We start from the raw sequence: 26,579 nt of genomic DNA, 5'->3' as shown, positions 1-26,579 counted from the left end.
GGGTGGTGTAATTCTCTCTTGTGCCTGCAAGCAGAAAACTGGCTGTGGATAAACACTGGAAGTCTCTCCTGTGGTGCTGTTGTTATCCTTTTCTTACAGATGTGGAAATTGAAGTTTAGGGGGCGTTGAGTAATTTGCCTAAAGACATAATGTTAGTGGAGTTTGGAGCCAGAAGCTCAGCCTTCGCTTCCCTCCCTCTTCATGCATAGTAGCCTCTTCTTGATTATTCTGTTTAGTAAGGTGCTGATTATAATCTGGAATCAGGGAGTATTTTCTGAATGGAAAAAAAATCTGATCCAAAAGGCATGCCTTGGTATTACATAATTTGGTTCCTTAAAATAATTTTTAATGAAGCATTATTTCAGTGGCAAGTTTGGTATTTACCACTATAAGGCAGAGTGATCACTGCTATAAGTCACTTGCTGTGATTAGTTTAAAGTCACATCACATTGTACTTGGACTTGGGGTAGACAGAAAATTTCCAGTTTCCATTCCACTGTAAATGATCATTAAGCTTTATTGTCGTATCTTCCAGTTTTATCTTCTGGAAAAGTTAAAGCTGCTTTGTTGTATACAAGAATACATTTTTAAAACTTTTGTTGCTTGTTTTAAGTTAGAATGGTCTTTTACCCAATTTGTGCCCACATCTACAGCTTAATTTCCTGGATGTGGAGGAGGGATAAGGAGGGGTTGTCTAAATTATTACATGGGTAAAGGATTAACAGTTTTTCACAAGTATAAGGCTTTCTCAGTTGTATTTATAAATCCTGATGTTGCCTTTTATCTTTGACAGTTTAAGTATATCCACAGTTAATTTTGAATTTTCTTCCTTCATTTACAGATTTATTAAATAAAAATTATTTGCAGTCAGCACATGTTAAGTAAGAATGAGAGCAAGATTGGGCCACACTTTGAGCTGCCACTTAGAATTTTCCAATTTATTGCTTGAAATCCATTAGTTCAGTGTTTGATGACACAAACCTTGAAGGCCAAAGAGAATGCTCTGTGAGAACTTAATCTGAAAGGTTGTAGTAGCCTAATCATGCTCATGGAGTTGAGTCCATTCTTACTTCGAATTACCCACGTCTCTGTATATGTTTGCATTAACCTCTAACCCCTAGCCTTGCCCATTTTGGCCAACCACCACCATCTATAGTTGTTCAGTCCAAGAACCTAGAAGTCATCCTTGATTCCGCCTTCTCCCTCACTCCAAAGGGTAATCCATCAACAGTCCTGGCCCTGTGGCTCTAGTCTCATTGCCTGCTCCCTCCATCTGTCTGTACCCACTAGACCAGGCCACCTTCAGCCACTCACTCGGATATCACAGTGGTTTTGTCATCGATTTCCTGGCCTCCTCTCTTCTCTCTTCCAGTCTCTTTTCCCATGTGGCAGTAGGAATGACCTTTTCATCCGTCTCCTCGAAATCCTCCCCTGGTTGGCTCGTTGTACATCAGACTAGAATCAAAGTCATTACACTCATCTTTAAGGCCCTAAAGTAACCTCGTCTCTTCTTCTCCATCCTTATCTTAAACTTACCCCCTCCTCTTGTGTTCACAGTCTGTAGCCGGACCTCACTGGCCTAGCCATTTCTGGTGCAGGAAAGACCATGTCATCTCAAGGTCTTCGGTTCCCCGCAGTCTATTTCCCCCCATCTTTTTCCAGTGGCTGGCTCTTCCTGCTCATCCTTCAGGATTTGTGGACTGCCCCACCATTCTGTGTAAAGTAGGTTTTGTCAAATTAATTCATTAATGAAGGAACCAGCATAGAGTAAAGCTGGTTCAAGAAAGTGTAGGAGAGTCAGAAATATTTGTAGTCATGGAAGGAAAGAATGATGGAGTAAGATTGCTAAATTACATATAAAATTGGTGAATACCCTGTAGAGCAGTAAAACTATAACTTGGTTATTATACTCTTTTCTAAGATGAAATTCACTTGCATTGCTATTAGACAAGATTAGTTAGCTACCAGTTTTCTACCAGTGAAGTTGTAGAATGTGTAATGAAGAGTAAATAGTAAGTCTAAGCAAAAATTCAGATCCCTAGGGAGTTAGGTAATCCTTAGATGGGTTAATCCTGTTAAGATAATGCTTCTGGGTGGCAGTCCCCTCCCTACTTTACTCTCTGCCCCCATCTGCTCCTTTATAGCACTTTTATCAGTTTGTAAATACTCATTTACAAGTTTGACTAATTTCTGTCTTCCTCACTAGTCTGCAAGCTTACCTGAAGGGAGGGAGGAGATCTGTGCTATGGAGCACTGTGGACACTCGGGTGTGTTTGTTGAGTGAGTGACAAGATGAGTGCTTCTTCGTGGGGCCTGAGTCTTACTTATCTGTCACTTTTTAAGCTCAAACAGTTGGATTTCAGATTCATCCAGAACTCCTAAGGGGTTTCTAAAGAAGTCTTTCTAAGGCTGTGGTTCCCAGCCTTGTTTGCACTTGAGAATCTGCTGGAGAGCAGGTGCTAGGGGCCACCTCCAGAAATTTTCATTTAATTAGCCTGGGCTGCAGTCTGAACATAAGGATTTTTAAGAGCATCCCAGGTGATTCTTATTTGGAGCCAGGGTTGAGACCACGTTCTAATGAAAGCCGAGTGGAGCATTTTCAAGAGCTTTGCTTAAACTATGAGTATATATTCTGTGATAGCAGGGCGTAACTGGGGTGAGGCCAGAGGCACCTAGAGTACATAACTTTAAGGGGGAACTCATTCTTAGGACTGTACAAGTGCTGATTCTCCATTTACATAATCAGGTCCCTGAGAGTAACCATCTCTTTAAATGTTGGCACTAAGTCTCTCTCTAGCCTCACCCTATTTGGCTTGTTAAACGGATGGTGTAAACCTTACAATGATATAGGAGGACAGAAGGAAGGGGTGAAATTGAGGGCCAGTGGAGAATTCCTGATGAGGAAAGTACATGGTGGATATTTGCCTCGGGAGCTGTTGTCTCTTCCTTTGTGAAGACTGGTCCTAACAGGGTGTGAGGACTGAGGGAGATAGGTAGGGCTGAGGTGGGCTCCTTTGGCAGTCTGATACTTCTTGGAATAATGTTTTTTTTTTTAAGATTTTTTTAATTTATTTATTTGACAGAGAGAAATCACAAGTAAGCAGAGAGGCAGGCAGAGAGAGAGGAGGAAGCAGGCTCCCTGCTGAGCAGAAAGCCCGATGTGGGGCTCGAACCCAGGACCCGGGATCATGACCTGAGCCGAAGGCAGCGGCTTAACCCACTGAGCCACCCAGGTGCCCCTTGGAATAATGTTTTAAGTGTATACAAAGACATAGGAGTCGAAAGAAAACCAGTTTTTTTGAAATTAAAACTAAAGCTTTTTAAAAAGTGTTATATGGCAATATACATACTTCATTAATGCATGAAATAAGAGACTGAACAGTGACCTAAGTAACTAGCATACTTTCAGAGCAGTGAGGGGCATAAACAGTACTTCAAGATGTCTACGACAAGTGTAGTGTGATATATAAATAGCTGATCCCGCTGGGTGACAGAGTTACAGGTGCTGCTAATGATACTACAGCGTTTCGTGGCCTACGTTCATGATCGAAGGAAATGCTAACTTGCAGCTAGGCTAGGGAGAATAAAGACATAATGTTTTTTCTTCACTGAGATGACTGGCCCCATGATTTCTTTCCACAGTCCCTCTGGGAGTCTCTGAATCCTAATAATGCAGTAACGTGGTTCACATAGCCTCTGGGGCTGGGCTCACCAAACTGGTTATTGATCTAGCGGCAGGCTGGCACAGTCTGTAGTGAAAGGAGAAAGAATTAGGACAAAAGAGTAAGTTATTTACAAAATGAAATACATTCAATTCTAAGGTTTTTTTTTTTAATTAAATGCCCTTTTATGAAATTGATGATTAAATGTAATTTATTTGCCATTACCCCTCCAAAAAGTTACAAGAGGGAGCCCCCCCCCCCCACCGCAGGCAGGAGTGTTGTGGTCATGGTTCTGTCACCAAATTGCTGCATGACTAAGACAAGGCCCACCCTCCCCTTCCTGGGCTTAGTTCTTCACCTGTAAGATGCAGATATTCCAAGCAGGTTTTCTCTAGGCTGTTTTCTAGCTCTGGAATGCCACAGTTTCTTGCTGAGTGTTCAAACCTGCAATAGAAAGAATATTTTAATTTTCTGGATTACAGTATAGCCTTGTGGCTGAGTGTGGGCCCCAGTAATAGGTTGCCTGATTTTGAATTGTTTGCACCATCACTTTTTGTGTGCCCTCAGACAAGTTTCCTAACCTTTTTGAGCTTTAAATGGCTCACCTGGAGAAGGGATATACCAATAGTACCTGTCTTACAAGGTTGTTGTGAGTATAAAGTCAGGTAATGTCAAAAATCTGGAAAAGCGTCTAAACTGTGCCATCTAATGTGGTACTTACTAGCCACATATGGTTATTGTTGATTGAGGAATCGAATTTTTAATGTAAATTATTTAAAATTTGAATAAAAATACTCAAGCAGTGTAAAATATTTTTCCATTAAATGCACCTTTATTGTTTTAGTAAGACTATGTTTTACTTTAACCATTGCATTGTGTAAGACTGGAATCAGCAAACTTTTCCTGTAAGGGGCTAGGTGGTGGATATTTTAGGCTCTGTGAACCATATGGCCTTTGCTGCAACTACGTAACTCTGCCCTTGAACCATGAAAGCAGATATGGATGATATGTAAACAAAGGAGAGTGGCCATGTTCCAAAAAAGCTTTATTTATGGACACTGAAATTTGAATTTCATACAGTTTTCATATCACAACTATTTTTCTTTTGATGTTTTCCAGACATTGAAAAATGTAATACTCATTCTTAACTCACAGAGTATACAGAAATAGGCAGTGGGCTGGACTTCCTTCACAGGTTTATGCCCAAAATAAATTGATTCATGTCCATCAGAAACCACTTATAACAATGTTTGTAACAGCTATATTCATAATGGCCCCAAACTGGAAACAGCCCAGATGTTTCTCATAGGAGAATGGATTAAAAAAAAAATCTCAATATATTCATAAAAATGGATTATTCCATAGCAATGAAAAGGAATAAACTGTGTCTACATGCAGTACACTGGTTGATTCTCACAGACAAAATATTGTGAAGGAAGCTAGTTTCAAGGATAAATACCGAACAATTCCATCATGTGAAGTTCTATAATGGGAAAGGTAGTCTGGATTTAGAGATTAGAACGGGGCTTGCCGAGTGGGACAAGGATAGGGGATTGACTAGAAATGGATGTGAAGGAAAATTCTATAGGATGGAAATGTCATATCTTAATTTGGGTGTATGTGCTTATATGTACATTTGTCAAAATTCTTCAGATGGTACACTTAAGATTTATGTAAATTATCCCTCCATACAAAATACTTCTTATATAATTTAAAAAGAAATCATTTAGTTGTTAACATTTAATGTTATAATATCTCTTAGTAAAATCCAGATTTCTGGCCACAGTGGTCCACATTCCCTTGTGTCAACCAGCAACTGGAACTGTGCTGTGCTAGTAGGGTAGCCGGTAGCCATGCTAGTGTGGCTGCTGAGCACCGGCAATGTGGGATGTCTGAATCAAGGTGTGTAGTGCAGGTAAAATACACCTGGGAGTTGAAAAACAAGTCTGAAGAAAAGAATGTGAACTATTTCATTAATTTTTATCTCAATTGTATCTTATAATGGTAATATTGAGTTGAAATAATTAAAATTAATTTCACCTGTTTCCTTTTTTATTTGAAAGAGTTTTGAAAAATTGTGACAAAATGTACATAACATAAAATTGACCATAAAATTTATCTAAACTGTGTTTGTTTAATGTCATCTCCACACCAAATGTGTGGCTCGAACTCACGACCCTGAGATCAAGAGTTGCATGTTCTTCCCACGGAGCCAGCCAGGTGCCCCACCTTGACCATTTTTTAATTGTACCCTTTAGTACATTCATATTGTGCAACCATGTCCACCATCCATCTCCAGAACTCTTTTCATCTTAAATATGTGAAACTGTAAAGCCACTAAACAGCTCTGCATTTCCCCTTGCCCTAGTCACAGGCAACCACCATTCTACTTTCTGTCCCTATACATTTGACTATTGATCCTTTGTATAAGTGAAATCATACAGTATTTGTCCTTTTGTGACTCTCTTCTTCACTTAAAAAATTCTACTTTCAGTCTCTATACGTTTGACTATTGACCCTTCGTATAAGTGAAATCATAACAGGATGTGTCTTTGCGTGACTCTCTTCTTCACTTAAAAAATATTGTACTTACTATACAATTTACAATTATGTATGCGGCTCGCCTTCAATTTCTGGTGGACAGTATTGACAGTGACAGTGATAGTGAACAGCAGCTGCCATTTTAGATGGAATGTGGGCTCTCTCTGCTCAGCCCCACCTCTCCCCATTGTCTTTTATCATTTGTTATTCCATTTCTGTTTTATGTTTACATTTTTTCTAATTGAGGAAATGGAAGTATTTCTTATATTCATGTCACCATCAAACATGGAAAATGAAAGGATTTTTCCCTTACTTTTTAGAGGGTCAGTTGTTTAGAAGCATAGTTTTCTTTGAGGAAGGGAAAAATAGTCATTTATAATTTAATATACAAAGTGTTTCTATGTTCAAAGACTACAACCTAAGATAACATCACGAAACAAATTATCGCCTTGGATGGCTGTACTCATTGTCTCTGTGGCCCCCATAAACCTTCAGTTTGAACTCTTTATTTCCTTGTGCTAACTTAATTCAGTTTGGGAGAAAAGATTCTAACCAGCTAACAACTAACTAACAAACGGCTCTTCTCTTGTGATTACTTAAGGTACATCATTGGATAGCAGATACTTTATTGATTAAGTTTTTAATCAAGTTTCACTATTAAATATGGTGTCCATATGACTACAAAAAACCATTTAGACTGAGTATTTACAAATTAGAGTTTTACTTTCCACTTTTTGAAAGCTTGGAGCAGTTTAAGCTCCAAGGTAGATAGCCCCTTCATGAACATTTTCACTGATAGGATTATTATTATTTATGGTTACAATTCTGTTAAGTGGGAGTTGTTTAAGACCACATAAGCAGAGAAAGTACAAGAGAAATTCAGCTTATATTTGGTGTTTCGCTGTTTGGTGACCATCTGGAGGAGAGAGGTTTTTTGCCAGGTGACTAGTTCTGGAGAAATGCCATAGCCAGGGAAGGAAGAGACTGTGTGAAGCGACTGTGTCCTAACGGATATCTGGGAGTTCTAGTATATTAATAGTTGATATTCATCTTCTCGTGTTTGTATTCTGTTGTTCCCAAAATTACGTGTTGAACACCCAGTAAAACACTGATCAGGGAGTTTACAAATGTGAACATTTACTTCTCTTCTCCCTCAAGTAGTGTTTGGAAGTGGAGTCATCCTCTCGTGGACAGTTGGGGTACAGATTATTTTATGTGATCTCATTCCATCTTTTTAGATACCTTTTGCAGACTGAACCGAAACAAATACCTTTCTGAGAAAATAACCATAGGATGAGCTTATATTTGATTTACACAGTATCTGGGTTTTCTTTTCTTCTTCCCTCTTTCTTTTGAAGTCCATTCCCTCCTTGAGTAAGTGGAGAGCTGCCCAGGTTGGGGAACATTACAGTGTTCAAAATGGTGGCCATCTTCTCTTTAGAGGAGAGTCCTGGTTTAATTTTCCAGATTGCTTATTCTATTTATGTCTCTTGGGCCTTTGGCTGATTGATCATGCAGGGAATCATCATATTGCCTACTTCTTTGAATCAAATGTGAACATAGCAACTAAAAATAAACATGATGTGGATATCCGAGAACCAGGGGCCTTCTTTGCCTGGGAGCTGGGATACTTGGTTGTTGTTGCTAAGATGTTTTCTGGCTTTAGCACAGCATCAATCAGTGGAAGTGCAGCTGTGTTTGGAATAGAGCGCTGATGGAAGTGCAGAGGCTCGTGATGAGTATTCTCCTGAACAATGGATACAGATGCAAATCATTAACATAATCCATAATATTATCCCCATTTGGGGAGTTCTTTGTGTTGTGTGGTTGTGTGTGATTTGCGTGCCGAGAACTAGAAGTGTGCCAAAGCATCATTTCTGTTTGAGAATACTTTTTATCAGATATTTGAAAGATAAGTAAATATTCCAGACTGTTGCATTTCTGCTCTTTGTAGCCTTGTGAGTGTGGCTAATGGTTTTGACAGTAGAACCTGGCTGAATGTTGGATTGATTGCTCTAACTTGATACCATTTTCCTTATTCCATTCTGAAAAGACAATTGGAGATCAGGTGTGAAAATTCCTTAAAGAATGCTGTAGGCTGAAAAACTGTTTTACCCAGTAAGTTTGCCCTAGGAATGAGGGGCCTTTCTGTAGGGCAGCAGTTCTGGGGACTGACAGCTCTGCCATAGACGGCAAGCTGTGGGATCTTGGGGGTGTCACTTAGCTCCTTTGAGCCTGTTTCCACATCTGTAAAAGAAGGCTGATGGTAGTCTTACCTTACTGAGTTGTTGTGAGGGTTAAATGATGTAACATTTGCAGATCTCGATATCGTGTCTGGCATATAATATGTGTTGTATAGATTTTGTCTCCTTCATTTGCCACTTAACAGTGGCACATACAGTAGCACATCCTTCTTGCTGGTGCTGGACTAAAGGCTGAGGTGGGAGATCAGTCCAAAACCTGAATATCCTCTGCAGTGACTTGACAGCATTTAAAAATGTGAAGCCAGCATGCCGTGCTAGAACTGAAGCATTTTTCTCTCGTGACAGTATTATAGGAGTTTTCATTGTGTCCAAATAAAAATTGAATCTATACTTAGTGCTCTGGAATTTTTCCTCAAAAGTGATTCATCTTTTGGCCATTGCATCCTGCTTTTCACAATTTTAAAATAAAGTCTCACTTGAGCTTCTCTGTTCTGGTCCTAAAGAACTGCCACTGCCTCGCTTTATGATGTCGAAGACCGACGCTGAGATACGATTCGGGAACCCGGCTGAGCTTCATGGGCCCAAGGCGCAGATTCCGTATTCAGTCACAGAAAAAAACACCTTCAAGAGAATGGACGATGAGGATAAGCAGGTAAACAGCCTAATCGGGCGTGTCCATTTTACTCTGATCCTAAAACCTCACGTAGCAGTGCCTCATATCCGCTGTCAAGCTTCTAGCAAACCTCGCCATCTGGGATATAATTATAGACTTGGAAGTGAGCCAGTAAAGTTTCCTTGTAGCGAGAAAAAGCAGCTGACATATAGCTACCCCTGGGTCCTTAAGAGCCTACTTGAATGTGTCCAAAGTAGGCTACTGATTTAACACACTTACTTGATTTCTCTAATCAGCATTTCCAGATGGGTTCTTTGAAATGTAACTTACAGGATTTTTTTTTTTTTTATTTGACAGAGAGAGATCACAAGTAGACGGAGAGGCAGTCAGAGAGAGAGAGAGAGAGGGAAGCAGGCTTCTCGCCGAGCAGAGAGCCCGATGTGGGACTCGATCCCAGGACCCTGAGATCATGACCTGAGCCGAAGGCAGCGGCTTAACCCACTGAGCCACCCAGGCGCCCCACAGGATTTTTTTTTTAAGTAAATGCTACTACACCCAACGTGGGGCTTTAACTCAGGACTCCATGATCAAGAGTTGCAAGCTCAACTGATTGAGCCAGCCAGGAATCCCAGGTTTTTTTTTTTTTTTAATTTTTTAAAGCTTTTATTTATTTATTTGACAGAGAGAGATCACAAGCAGAGAGGCAGGCAGAGAGAGAGGGAGAAGCAGGCTCTCCGCCGAGCAGAGAGCCCTATGTGGGGCTCGATCCCAGGACCCCGAGTTGAAGGCAGAGGCTCAACCACTGAGCCACCCAGGCACCCACCTAGGAGTTTTTAATAGATTTTCTCCTTACACAAAGTTTGGAGAAAAGATTTCTGTGGTTAAATATGTTTGGAGAATGCTGCTTCATATTCTTTTCTTGGGGGAAAGACTATATCCTCAGTCTTGGGGAGTCATAGTGCACATTAGCACATTCAAGGCCCTGAGAAGTCCTGCTGTAAGGAAACCTAGAGATTTGTGTTTACTAGACTTCTCTCACCAGGAAATCTTTTCTTGCAGAGCATGTTTGGAATTCTATCTTGGGAAATGCTGCCGTTACACATTTAGCAGGTTAGGGACAAGGATAGGGAGGATGGGCTTTTAAAATTAGAGCACTAATTGCAACAGTCAGGTGGTGATTGATCGAGACAGAAGTATAAAATCTCAGAGGAATGAGCCTATCAAGAAAGAGTTAAATAGTCTTACGCATTAGTAAACCCTGATGGCATGAAGGTACAGCTCATACTTCTAATAAAGGTACTGAATCATGCAGAAAAGTCAAATTATATTTAATATAGTATCTTCTGTTAGACAAAGATATTCATATTTTAGGAGGACGAATCAAAATGTTTTTTAAATGCAATGAATATTAAAGGATTAAGTCAAAAAACTAATTTACATTGCTCACCATGATAATGCTGTATATATGAGGTTGCTACAGAATTTTTATATTTATAGTCAAGTGACGGGTATATATAGCATGTCCTGTTAAATAACTCCATGTGCTGTTGCTTTTGTAATTCTGATACATTTTAAACAGGTTCTTCAGGGATGGAGATAAATATATATATATATATACACATATATATGTATATATATATATCCCCATCTCTTCAGTCTGGCGCGTTTTCCTACTAGTGTTTGGAGAGGAATGAGGGTTCACTATCCTAGGATGGTTGATACCCCAGGGACTTTCTAGGCCCATCTCCTGGCTGCACGATTGAGGATACATCCTTTCACTTCAGGTTGGGTTTATGGTAGGCCCACCCAATCTGTTGATGTGAACTCACACTTTCTTTTTCTTGAAAAAGAGTGATCAGTATCTCAGATTGCATTTTTTTTTTTTTAGACTAAGAGCACCCATATGGTCTGCATGTTGATTGGAGGTACTGTTTCCTTGTTACTTGGGCGCTCAGAAGTTACCAGTTTATTGGTAGCGTTAAAAAAAGAGGCAGAGGGGTGCCTGGGTGGCTCAGTGGGTTAAGCCTCTGCTTTCGGCTCAGGTCATGGTCTCAGGGTCCTGGGATAGGGCCCAGGTAGGGCTCTCTGCTCAGCGGGGAGCCTGCCTCCCCCCTCTCTCTCTCTCTGCCTGCCTCTTTGCCTACATGTGTTCTTTCTCTCTGTGTCAAATAAATAAATACTTAAAAAAAAAAAAAGGCGGAAACCCAGTAGCAGAGTAACATGGTTTACCTTGCCAGAGCCCTACATAGAATTCACCTTTCAACTGAGGTTTGAACTGTAGCTTGTTAAACCTCCCTCTTAGAGTTTAGAAGTGGTTTACCCATAATGAACTGTGTAGTCATCCCCCAGTGTGAAAAAGCTGGCATTTTACTTTGGCATAGTAAGCTCCAGGAACATTTAGCATTAAGCATTTTAAATGTGTATTTTTAATATCCACATTTGCTGGAAAACTTGGTAAGTGTAAATCCAGGAAATAGGAGCCTTTATCAACGAATGAAAGTTGAATTTATCCACGAAGAGATCCGATCTGGGGAGTATGAATGCTCTTTCATGTGATCATTGTCTTCCATTTTCCAAAGGAAAATTTTAGCAGAATAACTAAAAGCATTTCAGGCTTGTTTTAGTAATTTAGACAACTAAGCGCTGGCAAGACTTTGTTCTCTGGGAGATGTGAATCCTCAGACACTGCATTTTAACCGAACTGTGTTTTTGAGAAAACATTCCCTCCATTTGTTAAATCAACCATCTCGCCAGCAATAGAGTTGCATTATACTTCATAACTGCAGCTCGGAGCGCCAGGCTTCTCGAGTGATTGCCCCTGAACTCTGCTCTGGTTCTTTTGAAGCAGGAAACACAGTCTCCCACGATGTCACCCCTCGCCTCCCCTCCTTCTTCCCCGCCTCATTACCAGAGGGTGCCCTTGAGCCATGGCTACAGCAAACTGCGGAGCAGCACGGAGCAGATGCATCCAGGTAAGAGGCGATCTTGTCCAGCTGTCCCAGGCAGTGTCTTAGAGACTCCTTAATCTATCAGCCGGCAACGCCGCCAGCTGCTGAATCTCCTGACTTAATTACCTCTGTCCTTGGAAACATGGCTCAATTTAATTTTATACTCTCAAGCAAGGTTTTTTTTTTTTTTAAATGAAATGAAATCTATCTTAGTAATAATACCTTGTCTCCTATCCTACAAACTAGTTTATCTTTAGACTTGTAAATGATTTAGATGATTTAATCCTTCACATACAGATTTCATTACACAGGAACATAGCATGTGAAAGATGGTATTGTCTTGGAATTGTTCCTTTCGGCAAACATTCCAAACATATTTGTATAACAACTGCTTTTATGAAACTACTTAAAAATATAACTCTGCAAAAGCAAAAGAGTTGATTCGACTTTTAAAGACCAATCACACAGAAATGAAACTATTTAGCTCCTGTGTTTGGGAATAAGAATAAGGGAAATAAATGGTAGGGGAAACGTTTTGCTGAGAAACTGTGTAAAATACCTAGTTGTGGGGTTGCCTGCTTTCTCACATTGGTGTTGTGCTGGTCACGTTTGTGGTAAAATACGTTAGTTGGTTCGGAGGATGACTTGCAGAGTTGGCCGCCTAGCCTGCAGTGCCTAAAGCTCCGTAAATTCACTGCAGCATCTTGTCCTCCTGGGGCTCAGGCTCATAGTTTATGATAGGACTAATTAAATGTATTCTAGAATTGGTTATCCATAACCCTCCTTTTGTATTTTGTGGGGTGTGTTTGAAAATGACCTAGTTTCTGCAGGTTTTTGCTGCGTTGAAAATAGTGGGGCGTTCTAGAGGGACGCAGATAAAAATGTGTGCTAGGCTAGAGGTTGGAATCTTGTAGAGAGGAGCAGGTGTGGCATAATGGAAAAATCTTTTGATTGGAATCAGAAGGTGTGTGTTTAACGTGACTAACACGACCTTGGGCAAGCCATTGAACTGCTCTGAACCACGATTTCCTTTCCTCTTTTAAAATGGAGTAACAGTATTCTATAGGGGTGTTGTGAGGATTAGTGAGAACACAAGTATAAAGTCTGATTGGAAATTCAGTCCTGTGCAAATGCAAGATGATGTTATTTAGGGTTAGTAACAAAAAAATGTCTCTCCTGAAACTTGGATGTCCCATTTAGGGTCTGAAATGAAATGAGAATTCTTCATTTTCCTCTTAGACTCTCTCTCTCCTGCCTGACTTCCCTAGTTTTAGAAAAGGAGTTCTTTTTGATTCCTAATGTTATTTGGGCTTGGACATTGGAGTTTTATCCCCAGCCCTGGTGCCTGTTTTTTGGTTTTTTATTCACAGGCAAGTCATTTTTTGTTCTGCCGACTCAGCCTGTTACTGAGTTCTACCTTACCTTTTTTTCCTTTAACAACTTGTCTGCAGAGGTGCCTGGGTGGCTCAGTGGGTTAGGCCTCTGCCTTCGGCTCAGGTCATGATCTAGGGTCCTGGGAGCGAGCCCCACATCGGGTTCTCTGCTCAGCGGGGAGCCTGCTTCCTCCTCCCTCCCTCCCTCCCCCTCTCTCTCTCTCTCTCTCTGCTTGCCTCTCTGCCTACTTGTGATCTCTCTCTGTCAAATAAATAAATAAAATCTTTAAAAAAAAAAAGAAAAAAAAAACTTGTCTGCATTCACCCTCTCTACTCCTTGCCCCATTCTTTCCTCATTCCATCCACGTTGGGCTTCCATTCTACCGTTGGCAGGGAGACAACCCATTTCTCTCCGTCTTTCTTGTCTTTTAGAGCACTGTAGAGTTATTCTTTTTCTTTTTAAATTAAATTTAATTTTTTAAATTTAATTTTTAAATTTGAGACAGAGAGAGAGAATGCACACAGGAGCAAGTGCATGAGCGTGTTGGAGGGGCGGACTCCCCTCTGAGCAGGGACCCTGAGTCTGGGCTCAATGCCTGGACCCTGGGATCATGACCTGAGCCAAAGGCAGTCGCTTAACCAACTGAGCCATCCAGGCGTCCCTAGAGTTTTTCTTAATTCATGCCTTTTCAGAGGGCAGGCTCACTGCTGGAATATTTTTCTAGGAATACATTTTTCTGGGGCCATTTCCCTGTCCAAGATTCTGCCATGATTCCTGGCTAGTGGGGAATATATGTGAGTATGTTTTAAATCAGACTGAGTGTCTCCAGACCAATCTGATTTAGAACCCCTTTTCAACTTCTCTCCTGGCTCCTGCTAGTCTAACCTGCTAGATGTAGCTGTAGCTAATGCTCAGTAGCTGAGACTTGTGTGCCAGGCATCGTGCATAGATCTTCATGTGCATTATTTGCTTCTTAGCACAACCCTCAGAGGCAGATACTGCTACCCATGTTTAAAAAATGTTAAATCACAGTAATACATCTATATAGTTAAGTAATACTTAAATACCTGTAGTGGAAACAACTGTTCTCCTTCCAGTTCAACCTATTTCTGATCTCCAGAGGCAACTACTTTCAAATCTTATCTGTTTCTTCTGGTATCTAAGGTCTTATCTCCATATCAAGATACCTGTTCTGTTTTTTCTTATGCATCTTATTCTGACGTATCAATTCTAGGAACGCACTCTCTTAAGAGCATGGGCTGTGATGTCAGTCTCCTGTGCCTAAAGGTAGACTTGATGAGCCTGCGTTTCTGGCCTGTGTGACTATGGGTATGGATGGCACTTTTCTGAGCTTCAGTTTCTCGTATCTGTAAAATGGAATAGTATCTGTTTCAGAGGTTTGCTCTGTGGATCAAAGAAGGAATGTTATATAAACCTCCGTTCCTAGCACAGTTCCTGGCATATTATAGGTGTTCTTGTGTTGGCCTAGTATTTTCTTTTGTGTTTTTAGAATCTGGTACCTCTTTTATTTATTTATTTATTTTTAAAAAGGTTTTATTTATTTATTTGACAGAGCGAGAGATCACAAGTAGGCAGAGAGGCAGGCAGAGAGAGAGAGGGAAGCAGGCTTCCTGTGAAGCAGAGAGCCTAATGTGAGGCTCGATCCCAGGACGCTGAGACCATGACCTGAGCCAAAGGCAGAGGCTTAACCCACTGAGCCACCCAGGTGTCCCTGGTACCTGTTTATTTTTGAAGCTCTTTAGTGTTCTTGAAAGTCACCTTCTGGGTATCATTCATTAGGTTGACTGCAGACGTAGAGTTTTTACTGTGCTGTTACTAGTGGTTCCTGTTCTAATTGGACACTGAATCTCAGAGTGATGACATCTTTATGCTTCATATTATACTCCTCCTTTTGGAGAAAGATGATACTTATAGTTCCTTATTAAATTCTCTCACAAAAGAATAAGAATTCTTTCCTTTGTGTTGAATTGAACGTTCCAGGTTTTATTTAGAGGAAGGAGAGTAGAGATAGTAAGTAGTGCCTTTTTGCTTTCTGAGTTGAGAACCAGCTGAGGAATGAGACAGGAGTCGGACTGATGATGGTCCGATTATGAGCACTGGTACTGACAGAGCTGATGGGAGTGCGCATGTTTTAGCTTTGTGACCAGATGGGCTTCATACACTCACCTTTCCAGTCGCAGGCTGATGTGGCCAACCCAGGCTTCCCATAGTAGTAGGAAGAGAAAACCTGCCATTGAGGCCAGGCCCTTCCAAAAATGATCCCTTATGCAGCTGAGTCTTTGTTCAAGCCTTACTGATGAGATAGGTCTATTTCTCCCAAGGGAAGACCCTTGTAGATAAGGGACTGGAGCCATGGGCCACATGGCTTCCTTGCATATGTGTCCTCCTTTGCAATAGAAGCTCCTTCCCTCTGAGGGGAACCCGAAGCACGGGGAATCAGCTCCCCAGGGAAAGCTTGTGACCACTAGTATCCCAATTGTGGTACAGTTTACTATGATTCAAAACTTCTGAGAGTTTAATTCTGGCATTGGGTATTCCATCAAAATGGAACGATCTTAATCCTTCTTCGACTGAACTCTACCTCTGAAGCTAATAATACACTATATGTTAACCAATTGCATTTAAATAAAAAATAAATAATAAATAAATTTAAAAAATCCTTCAGAGGACAATACCTGTCTACCAGCTGAGACTTATCTTCTAAGATTTGGATTACACGTTCTTGGTTTTGTGTCTTTTGCAGTTTATATATGTTTGTTTATTCTTAGCAGGGTCTGAAAATCTACTTAATGCTTTGCCAGGTAATGATTTTTGATGTTTTAATATATTTTAAAGGTGTTATAATGTTGTGTTCCAGTCCCTTGGAGGAAATACAAAAAGCAGATGTGAGTCCAAGAGTGGTTTGCTGTTTTTCATGTGCCGTTATTACACCTCCTTTATTTTCCAGGGGTCAAACTATACTTAAGGGCGATGCCGTAACAGGCTGCTCTGCTCTCTCTACCTAATTTTATTCATGAGGAAACTATAGGAAGAGAGCATTTTAGTTCTTTTTTAAAAAATATTTTACTAAATTATTAGAGAGAGAGCGCGAGAGCACAAGCCGGGGATAGGGAAGGGGGAGAGGGACAAGCAGACTCCTCACTGAGTGGGGAACCCGATGTGGGGCTCGATCCCAGGACCCTGAGGTCATGACCTGAGTCAAAGTCAGAGGCTTAACCGACTCAGCCACCCAGGTGCCCCAGCATTTTACTTCTTGATATATTTCCAAAAACTTGAATTTTTAACCAGAAATGTTAATCAAAAATGGTTTCATCATGGCTGATAATTTCTCCTTTCTGTTAGAGTTGAATACTACTTGGTTATATTTAACTGTTTTCCTGCCATATTGGCAAGATCATTATGAAGTGTTCTGGAAATAAAAGGAATAAAAAAATGCATTTGTTTTTGTGGCATAAGAGCTTTTCTCAAAGTCAGCAAAATTATTTTTCATTTGGTTACTGAAAGATAAAATAATAAATAAAAATGCATTTATTCCTTTTTGTACTTTATTCGGTTTTACATTCTGTCCAATAAGGAGAAGAAGACTGTGCCATTTATTTTTGAAAAATGAACGGTAATGTTGATTCTTAGTGTTCAAAATGCATATTTATTTTCTTGCTGCTTTGGAAGGTGGATGATGAATGCAAGACTTTTAAACCAGCGGGTATATATAGAATTTACCTCATACTTAGAATTTGAGTATTTATAGCATGGCACTTTCCTGACTATTGTTCCTGCTTCCTATTGAAATTTAGATTCTCAAACGTTCCACTCTTCTAATTTATTCCTAATCTCAACCTGATGTAGATATTTTCCTGTCTTTTCATGAATCAGTTGAATGTCTTTAGATTGCTTCCCTAAATTGTACCCAGGGGCACCAAGGTTGGTTTGTGCAAGGTGGCCTTATGTACATAAACTCTAATTCCTTTGCTGATTCTTCCCTGAAGAACAGACACTCTCAGTTTGAGTGTGAAGTCATAATTTTGGGGTGGAATCTTCTTGTACTGCACTGACTTTTCTTCCTGTTTTTTTCAGCTCCTTATGAAGCTAGACAGCCCCTTGTCCAGCCTGAAGGATCCTCGTCGGGGGCCCCTGGAGCCAAGCCCCCTCGGCATCAGGCTTCCCTTATTCGGGTAAGTGATGTTTTGGGGTTATGCTAGTGGGAGACTTGGGGGATGGGACACGACTTTCTGACGGGCCCTCTTTTTTTTAGAAGTTCTACCCCCAATATGGGGCTTAAACTCATGACCCCAAGATTAAGAGTCTCATGACCCTCTGACAGAGCCAGCCAGATGCCCCTGTTCTCCTACATCTTTTTGTAGATGTGTTTCTACCCTTTCTCAGTGTCTCTAGACTAATCCAAGCTGGTTTTTGGTCTTTAGTCTAAAACGCCTTTCCACCTACATCATTAGTCTCCTTTTTCAGGAGGAGTGCTTTATTTTTTCCCAAAACAGCCTATGTTATTTCTGTCTTACTCTTTATTATTATTCATTCCTTGGATACTTAACTGTTGCCCTTTGTTTGGTGCCTCCAGTTACATTGGAAGATTTTGGAAGGCAGCGGTAGTTCTTCCGCGTTCTGTTTCAGTGCCTAGGCCATGCTGTGTGGAGAATGATTATTTTACATGTGGCAGCAACTGCTGTTTCTTATATGGAATAGATAGAAAAGGAATATTATGACAGAAGAACACGAGATGTCTCCATTTCTCCTAGTTTATAAAATGTCAGCTCTCCTTTCTCCAGTGTTTTCTTTTGGATAAAGAACTCTTATTATTTTCATGTCTGCAACTGTTTTCTTGTGTAGTATCTCTTGCGTCCTGTGCTGGGGACGTCATATTCTCACAAAAGGGTGTGTGCTTGTTGGTGTGTATGTGTCCGCATGGGAGGAATTACGAAAAACTAGGTGTGCTGTTTGACCCTAAAGACAAGAGGAAGTTGGATAGTTTCTGTGACATTTCGGTTATTCAACTTGGGAAGAAGGATCACTTATGCACAGGCAGTTCTACTCAGAATAGAAGGGTAGTGTCAGATATTCCCATAAAGAATTGGTTTGCTAAACTGAGGGTTGCGAGGGGATGGCAGGGGTAGGCACAGGGTGGTCGGGTGATGGACATTGGGGAGGGTATGTGCTATGGTGAGTGCTGTGAAGTGTGTAAGCCTGATGACTCACAGACCTGTACCCCTGGGGCAAATAATACATTATATGTTAATAAAAATAATTAATTAAAAAAAGAATTGGCTTGCTAGTCTCAAACAGAATAGACAAAGGCTAAGGCTGATCATGTTCGCTGATACCCTCTGGGAATGGGGCAATCTGTTAGGCCCAGAACCGTGTTATGGAAAGAACTTTATCTTCTAAGGTGGTAGTCTGTGTACAAAGAACTTCCTTAAGGATAATAATGTAGCCATATGCTGTATATTTATATTCAATGCTTCTTACAACTGTAAGATCTAGGTCCTGTTTTATCTACTAGTGTATATGAGTTAACTGTAGCCAAGAGAGGTTAGGTAATAGGTCTAAAGTTTTACTCATAACTAATAAGTGGCAGAACCGGTCCTTGTAATAATGACAGTAGTTGAAATGCACATAAGCTGCCCGCACCATAGAAGTCCCAGCGATGCCCCCCTTTCTTCACACTGACATACTTGTTTATGATACTGGCTGGTAGTAACCCCTTTGAAATGCTCCAGCAGCACCTTTAGGGGTGAAATCCCACATCAGTTTCTGGCTCGGCCACTCTTCCAGTCTGCCATGAGCTGCTTCTGCTTCATTGGTATGGATGAAGCCATCTTGGAGTCCCGGGATTCGGCTCTGTTATCCCATTTATTAGATAACAAAACCTGAGGTTTAAAGACCTTATTTAATTTGCCCAGAGTCACAGCTAGGAGAGATAGGGCCGGAGTTCAAACACAGGACATGTTTTCTTAGTCTGGCTCAGGAACCATATAGATGCTGATATCATCTGGTAAGCTAAGAAGCCCTAGATGAAAAATTGGCATTGAGAGTATGAGGGAAAGATCATGAGTTCAGTGTTGGACTTTGGGATTTGAGCTTTTGGGATAGCCAAGAGGAAGTGTCAAAGAGATGGTGGGGAATATGACTCTGGAGCTTTGGGGGAGAGCCAGGGCTGGACATCGGTATTTGGCAGTTGGTGGCCATTAGAAGGACTTATGGTATAGTGCAGGAAAAAACAGATGGATTCTTGCCCACATCTGACCAGACTGTGTGACCTTTGCCAAGTTTCTTCTCTTTTCTGTAACGTGAATGACTTGGAATGGACTTAACAGTCCATTGGAATAATCTGTAGTAGTCTGACTCCCTTAATGTTTGCTTGGGGTCAGTGAAAGCCCTGCCCCTGCCCCCTTCTGATTGGAGAATTGCCTTCTGTTGAAGATGAGAACAAGGGGCCTTCTTTGGGACAGCAGTTTGTGGTTTTCATGGCTGATGAGTTTTTCTTGCTTTTGTTTCTAGGTTTCCTTCCTATGCCTATCGACTTGGTTTGCTTGAACTCCCATTTCCCAGAAAGGAAAATGCCAACCTGAATTAGTCATGTAGATCATGGGATCTAAAGAAAAGGTTTTTGGTGGTAGGGGATCAATATGGATTGGGCCTGGTGGTAAGCTAGGCTGGGGTAACTCATTCTCCTTGCATTGCCATGTTAATGTGCTGTTGGCAACCTTGCTCTCTTCTAGCATTCCTCTGTGGCCTTGTATTCAAGTTGCTCCTCATGATTAAAAGGGAGGTGGCCTCAGAATACTTGGGGAGGTTTTCCGGACACTGGGCCAGTGCTGTTGCAGCTCATCAACTTGACATTTTGGAGATGCTTATGCCAAATTCAGCACCCAGATATTGGCATGAATAATTTTTTTTGCCCAATATTTTAGGAATTTCAGGGTTTTTTGTTGTTGTTCAGGGTTGGAAGTTTTTTCCCTTAAAATTTCAGATGCCGAGCATATCTTATATCAGTGGATGGTTGACAGTGATTTGTAAAGAAATGCTAAGTCTTCAGGGCGCCTGGGTGGCTCAGTCAGTTAAGTGTCTGCCTTCACCTTGGGTCATGATCTCAGGGTCTTGGGATTAAACCCCAAATCCGGCTTCCTGTTTAGCCGGGTGCCTGCTTCTTCCTCTCCCTCTGCCCCTCCCTCTCCCTCTGCTCCTCCCCCCTGCTCATGCTCTCTCTCTCTCAAAATGTTCTAATAAGTGTGTGTGTATGTATATGTATATTAGAAATACTAAGTCTTCTTTCCTGATTCATCTGTTTATCACGTGTTTATAGGTCATTTTGTGGTTTACTTTTCACAAATTATCTTAACCATCGACATTTGTAATTTGCTGGTGTGGGATTTACAACTGTTCCCACTATACTTTTGTTCCCACTATACTCCACTGCCTCTGCTTTTGCTGTGGCTGCCAGAAACTGCCTTAAGTCCTTGTTTTATTGACCCCTTTTGCCACTGACCACCTTCTTGACATGCTCTCATTGTTTGGTGTCCATGATGCCATCCTCTACTGCTTTTCTTCCTGCTTCTGTGACTGCCTCTTCCTAATCTTCTTTTTCCATTCTCCTTCTTCGATCAGCACCTCACGTGTTGGTGATGCCTGGTCTGCTTCTTACTCTGTTCCTCTTTAGCTCTACCGAAGCTTATGACCACATATCTCCATCTGCCAGACATCCTCACTCAGATGTCCCACTGTGAGTTTAAACTGACGTGTCTTTCCCACAAAGCCAGCTTTTGCCCTTCCATTCCTGGCTCCATCCACCTATCAGCATGGGCCAGAATGCTGGTCTCTATATTTGGCTCATCTCTTGGCTCTTCTGCCCACTTAGTTGCCAGGCCCTTGCCATTTTACTTTCTAAATGCCTCCCTTACCTGTCCATTATTCTGCATTTCTTTGGTTCAGACCATGCTGTTCTGTGACTGAATCTCTTCTATTAGCCTCTAACTCTTTTTCCTTGCTTCCCCTCTTGCCCTCTTCAAATCTTAAAAGTACATGTCTAATCACACTACTCCCTTGACTGAGACCTGTCACTCCCTGCCTACTGCTACCTTTGTATCACATATGTTCCTGAACATGGCTCTCAGGGCCCTGGTGTTTGCCCCTGCTTAATGCCTTTTCAGCCACAGTAGCTCACTTCTCTCCCTCAGTACTCTTGGCCACACAGAGCTACTGTTGTTTCTCCAATGGTCGGTGTTCTCTGTGTGGGATCCTTATTCTCCATCCTGGATTTTGCCTTCCTTGTTTTCTCCTTTGTCTTAATTCATGTATGCTTTTGTTTTCCATTGATAACATGAAGTTTGAGAATTTTCTAGTACTTCTTGTATATGTGAAGTTTCCATTTTATCATTCTTTTTTAAAAAAAGATTTTATTTATTTATTTGACAGATGGAGATCACACGTAGGCAGAGAGTCAGGCAGAGAGAGAGGATGAAACAGGCTCCCTGCCGAGCAGAGAGCCCAATGTGGGACTTGATCTCAGGACCCTGAGATCATGACCTGAGCCGAAGGCAGAGGCTTTAACCCACTGAGCCACCCAGGCGCCCCCATTTTATCATTCTTTTTTTTTTTTTTTTTAATTTGACAGAGATTACAAGTAGGCAGAGAGGCAGGCAGAGAGAGAGGAGGAAACAGGCTGCCTGTGGAACAGAGAGCCCGATGCGGGGCTCAATCCCAGGACCCTGGGATCATGACCCGAGCCGAAGGCAGAGGCTTTAACCAACCGAGCCACCCAGGTGCCCCCCATTTTATCATTCTTAAAAAATGGTTCGTAACTTCTCTCATTTATCTGTAAGCTCAGCTAGAGGATGGGCATTCAGTCTTCATTAGTTTCACATTCCAGAGGCAACTGGTGTTGTCTGTTTCTTTTATACCATTCCAGGAGTATATTATGCACATATAAACAAATACAAGTATTCATATATATTTGTGTATACATATACGTATACACACACACATATAAATTGTATGCAATATATTTTTACATAACCTTAGGAAGACAAGCTTGGGCAAATGCAATATCCTTCCAGGCAGATCTCAGTAGAAAAAAAATTATCTTTTATTTGAAATCAAAACATACTCACTTTTTGCACTCTAAGTATACATGTTTTGATATTTTCTTCTCTTTCTGGAGGGGTGAACTTAACAGCCTTCTGGGGTACATTCTCAATACTCGCTTGTCTTTATTACTTCAAAGACAAAAAACTGATAAACAGAATTTAGAGAACTTCATCACTCTGCCATTTTTCTTGGGGGTTTTGCCTATATTTGTGGTGGCAGTTTTCTGCTGACTAGGCAGACATTGTTAGACATTGCTACCTAGTCACTATGTTTTTTTTTTTTAAAGATTTTATTTATTTATTTGACAGAGATCACAAGTAGGCAGAGAGGCAGGCAGAGAGAGAGGAAGGGAAGCAGGCTTCCTGCTGAGCAGAGAGCCCGACGCGGGACTCGATCCCAGGATCCTGGGATCATGACCTGAGCCGAAGGCAGCGGCTTAACCCACTGAGCCACCCAGGCGCCCCCCTAGTCACTATGTTAATAAAAAAGTCTGTGATTTGAAAAACATTTATTTAAATTAGTTGTCTCCTCTCCCCCCTCCATTCTTGCTCAAGTTCAATTTTTTACTGTGCCTCCCAATCCCACCCTGAACTTAATTGTAGGTACTCATGGCCAGAAACAGATTCTCTCTGCTCCTTGCCTCCCTTTGGAACTTTCTAAATAGGAAAGAAGTGTGTAAAGGTTGGTAAAAGACAAATACCCCAAGGTTCTGTCAGAGTGCTGTTGGCATAAGTCAGAAGGGAATGGATAGTCACTGTGAGTAAGTTCATTGTAGGCGTTTTGATGAGAACAGGAAGAACTAGACTTTCTGGGAGGCTGTCGCTGCGTTGGGAGGACTTTTAATGGCGTGAAAGGTATCTTATGAATGGATGGGACTATCATGTTGTGGGGTAAGGGCGGCAGAGAGTAGAGGCTGTGGCTGGAAGACTGGGATGGGATTGAATGAGGTGGCTTAGAGGTGAGTTGTGAGCAAATCGGTGCTGTGAGTGTGGAGAAGAAGGAAGCCGGTCACCCAGTGGGGCCCATCAGTACTGTCTAAGCCCCTCTGCTTCTCTTACCGGGTCCTCAGCCCCGAGGAATGCCCTGCTGGCAGGTCAGGCCCAAGGGGTCTCTTTCATGGTCATTTGGCCTGGGTAGGGGCTGTTTTTGTGGTTGTTTTGTTTTCTTTGAGTGGAACCTCAGGCATTTTTCTCTTTGATTATTTTGGTATCTTTCCTGCTCTCTCCTTATTTGAGAGCTGTGACCTTGCCCTCTGCGAAGTGCCCGAAGTGCCCGAAGTGCCCGGGCGCACCTCAGCATGACATCACGTTCAGTTCTGGCCCCACCCCGCTTTTTGTTTTTACGCCACATCTTGTAGTCAAACCAGTGGGCTAATGAGCCATTAATGAAACCCTCGGGGATGTTCTCCTGAGGGGCGGGATCTCGGCAGCCACCTAATCCATGCTCTCGCGTTCTCCTCGGTGGCGGTGAGAGTGCGTGGGCTGCTGCTGGCCTGTTGCAGATTATGTAGTAAATGCCACACGGCTGGTTTTTCGTTTTGGGGGTTTTTTTCTTTTGGATCATGGGTTGTGAACTTTGAAATACTCTTGTTCTTGAGAGCAATTAAAAATTTTAAAAATGTGTCAGAAATTAAAAAGATACAAAAGGATGCAGAATGAAAAGTGTCCCTCCTGTCCCCACCGCAGGCCATCCAGTTCCGCATCTTAGAGACAGCTAATAAGACATTTCTTTTGTATCATTCTAGGACTATTTTATGCATATACAAGTGAATATAGGTATTCTTATATGTAATTATATAGAATAGGTGCAAAACATAGACTATACCACATTTTTATACATATGGTAGCATACTATGTACATCTGTTATGCGCTTGCATATTTTAGGTAGCAATAAACTTTAACAGCATTCTAGAGCAGTCCTCATCTTTTGGCTTTTTTCAAATGCGTGGCATTTTGTTGTGTGCGTCTTGCGTAAATCCTTTATGGATCAGCTCCTTCTGATCAGCATCTGGAAACTTGCAATCAGAGCATTGCTTGCATATGCATATATATCTATATATCTATATATATGTGTGTGTGTGTGTGTGTGTGTGTGTATACAAACACACACAGAGAGAGCGCATGCACCAGTTCTTAGAAATGGAATAATTGGCTGAAGTGTCTACACATTTTTGTTTTATTTTATTTTTTTAAAGATTTTATTTACTTATTTGAGAGAGACAGAGATAGCGAGAGAGAGCATGAGCAGGGAGGAGAGGGAGAAGTAGGCTCCCCACTGAGAAGGGAGCCTTATGTGGGGCTTGATCCCAGGACCCTGGGATCATGATGTGAGCTGAAGGCAGACACTTAACCGACTGAGGCACCCAGGCGCCCCTACACATTTTTATTTTTGATATTTTCAAATTGGAGACTGTGCCAATTCACACATTCACCAACGATGTATGAAAGTGTTTATTTTCCCATACCTGTGCTAACACAATGTGCTAAAAAACTTGCACATCTTTGCCAATCTGATAGGTGAAAAATGGTATCTCAGTGTAGTTTTTTTTAAAAAAAGATTATTTATTTATTTATTTGACAGAGAGAGAGAGAGAGGGTACAAGCAGGGAGAGTGGCGGGCAGAGGGAGAAGGAGAAGCAGGCTCCCCGCTGAGCAACGAGCCCGATGTGGGGCTCCACCCCAGAACCCAGGGATCAGTACCTGAGCTGAAGGCAGACCTTTAACCAACTGAGCCATCCAGGTGCCCCTATCTAAGTGTAGTTTTACTTAACATTTCTCTTTATTTTTAATTTTTAAGTTTTTTAAAGATTTTATTTATTTATTTGAGAGAGACAGAGCAGGGGCAGAGGGAGAGGGAGAAGCAGGCTCCCCGCTGAGCAGGGAGCCTGACATGGGGCTCAGTCCCAGGACTCTGGGATCATGTCCTGAGCCCAACAGACTGAGCCACCCAGGTGCCCCAACATTTCTCTTTATCAGTGAAGTGGAGTATAGCCTATGCCCCTTTTAAGAGTTATCAGTGTTTTTTCTTTTGTTTGTTTTGTTTTTTTACTGGTTTGTCATTCCTGCCAGTGTGAAACCAGAAGCTGGTGTCTCTTTTTCCTTGGAGGAGTGAGAGGCTGTATATGGAAAATTGCTCCTTGTGTGCTTGAGAGGAGGTCCTGAGCATGCAGGGCCCTTGTAGGAGGTTAGGGACCCCAGCCTCTCTTGGTTCTGGAGCGCCCTAGACCCTCTGGCGACAGGAAATTCTTATTTATGCTTTTAGGGCAGAAAGTTGAATTACTTAGTTTATGGGTAGAGATTAGGGCTAGGAAAATCTTCTGTTGTTAGGGATAGTGAATGTTAATACATAGTGTGTGTGTGTTGACCTCTTGGCATTGCTAAATTCTCTTCCTCTGACTGAAATAGAAGGGGGTGAGGGAAGTAGGAGGAGGAGGAGGAGGAGAAGGAAGAGGGTGGGAAGGAGTATATGTGTGTTTGTGTGTAACAGGAAGAGCCGCTTTGATCAATTTGATAGGAGTGCATGTGCCTTGTTCTTGACATCTTGTTTTCCCAGATTGACTCCGCGTTTGATTTCGAACCTTAGCTGGACTTTTACCACCTCCTTAAGGAGTAAAAAAGGTTGATATGTTCTACTTCACTGAGTCTGCTACCTAGGACTCACAGATACCCGATTAGTCACTATTACCACAAAAGAGGTCCTGTTTTTCATCACATTAAGCCTCTTTCCTACTTACTTACTTCACCTACTTCTTTTCCCCTTATTTTTGAAACATTTTATTTTAATTGATACTGAAATTAACTTTTTTGTAGCCTAATTTTTTAAAGATCGGCCTCTTATTATCTTCTTCAGGTGCTTACCATGTACTTATGCTTCTTAACAATTAATGTGGTGGTAGTTGCTTGGTTTCTTTGTTGGGAGACATTTCTACATAAAAAATGTTTCGTGTTACAGGATGAGAATAGTAAAGAGATACTGGATCGTTGAGAGATGTGATTCCAGGATATAAGAACACGGCACCTGGCGTTGAAACTGAAGGATTTTTATGGGAAAAGGAAAATTCAGTAATATTAGGATTCATTGGGGTGCTGCCTTAAGGCCTTACCGAATCTGTGCTTGGAG

General features: G+C 41.5%; 1 protein-coding gene across 6 annotated transcripts in view; it reads left to right on the top strand.

Annotated features, from left to right (window-relative positions):
* The window catches only part of REPS2 (RALBP1 associated Eps domain containing 2), a 222,139-nt gene that overhangs the window by 63,049 nt on the left and 132,511 nt on the right, over nt 1-26,579 (top strand). For 4 of the 6 annotated variants that reach the window (XM_047714688.1, XM_047714689.1, XM_047714686.1 and 1 more), the window contains exons 3-5: nt 8,911-9,059; nt 11,866-11,992; nt 17,438-17,535. In XM_047714688.1, coding sequence (XP_047570644.1) covers nt 8,911-9,059; nt 11,866-11,992; nt 17,438-17,535 — 374 coding nt within the window. The remainder of the gene's footprint in view (nt 1-8,910; nt 9,060-11,865; nt 11,993-17,437; nt 17,536-26,579) is intronic. The other 2 variants (XM_047714691.1, XM_047714687.1) reach the window with 1 other exon arrangement.

The sequence above is a fragment of the Lutra lutra genome, chromosome X (genome assembly GCF_902655055.1).
Source record: "Lutra lutra chromosome X, mLutLut1.2, whole genome shotgun sequence".
Classification (NCBI taxonomy): Eukaryota; Metazoa; Chordata; class Mammalia; order Carnivora; family Mustelidae; genus Lutra; species Lutra lutra.
The sequence above is the reverse complement of the archived record's forward strand: the minus strand, read 5'-3'. Positions and strand labels throughout refer to the sequence as shown.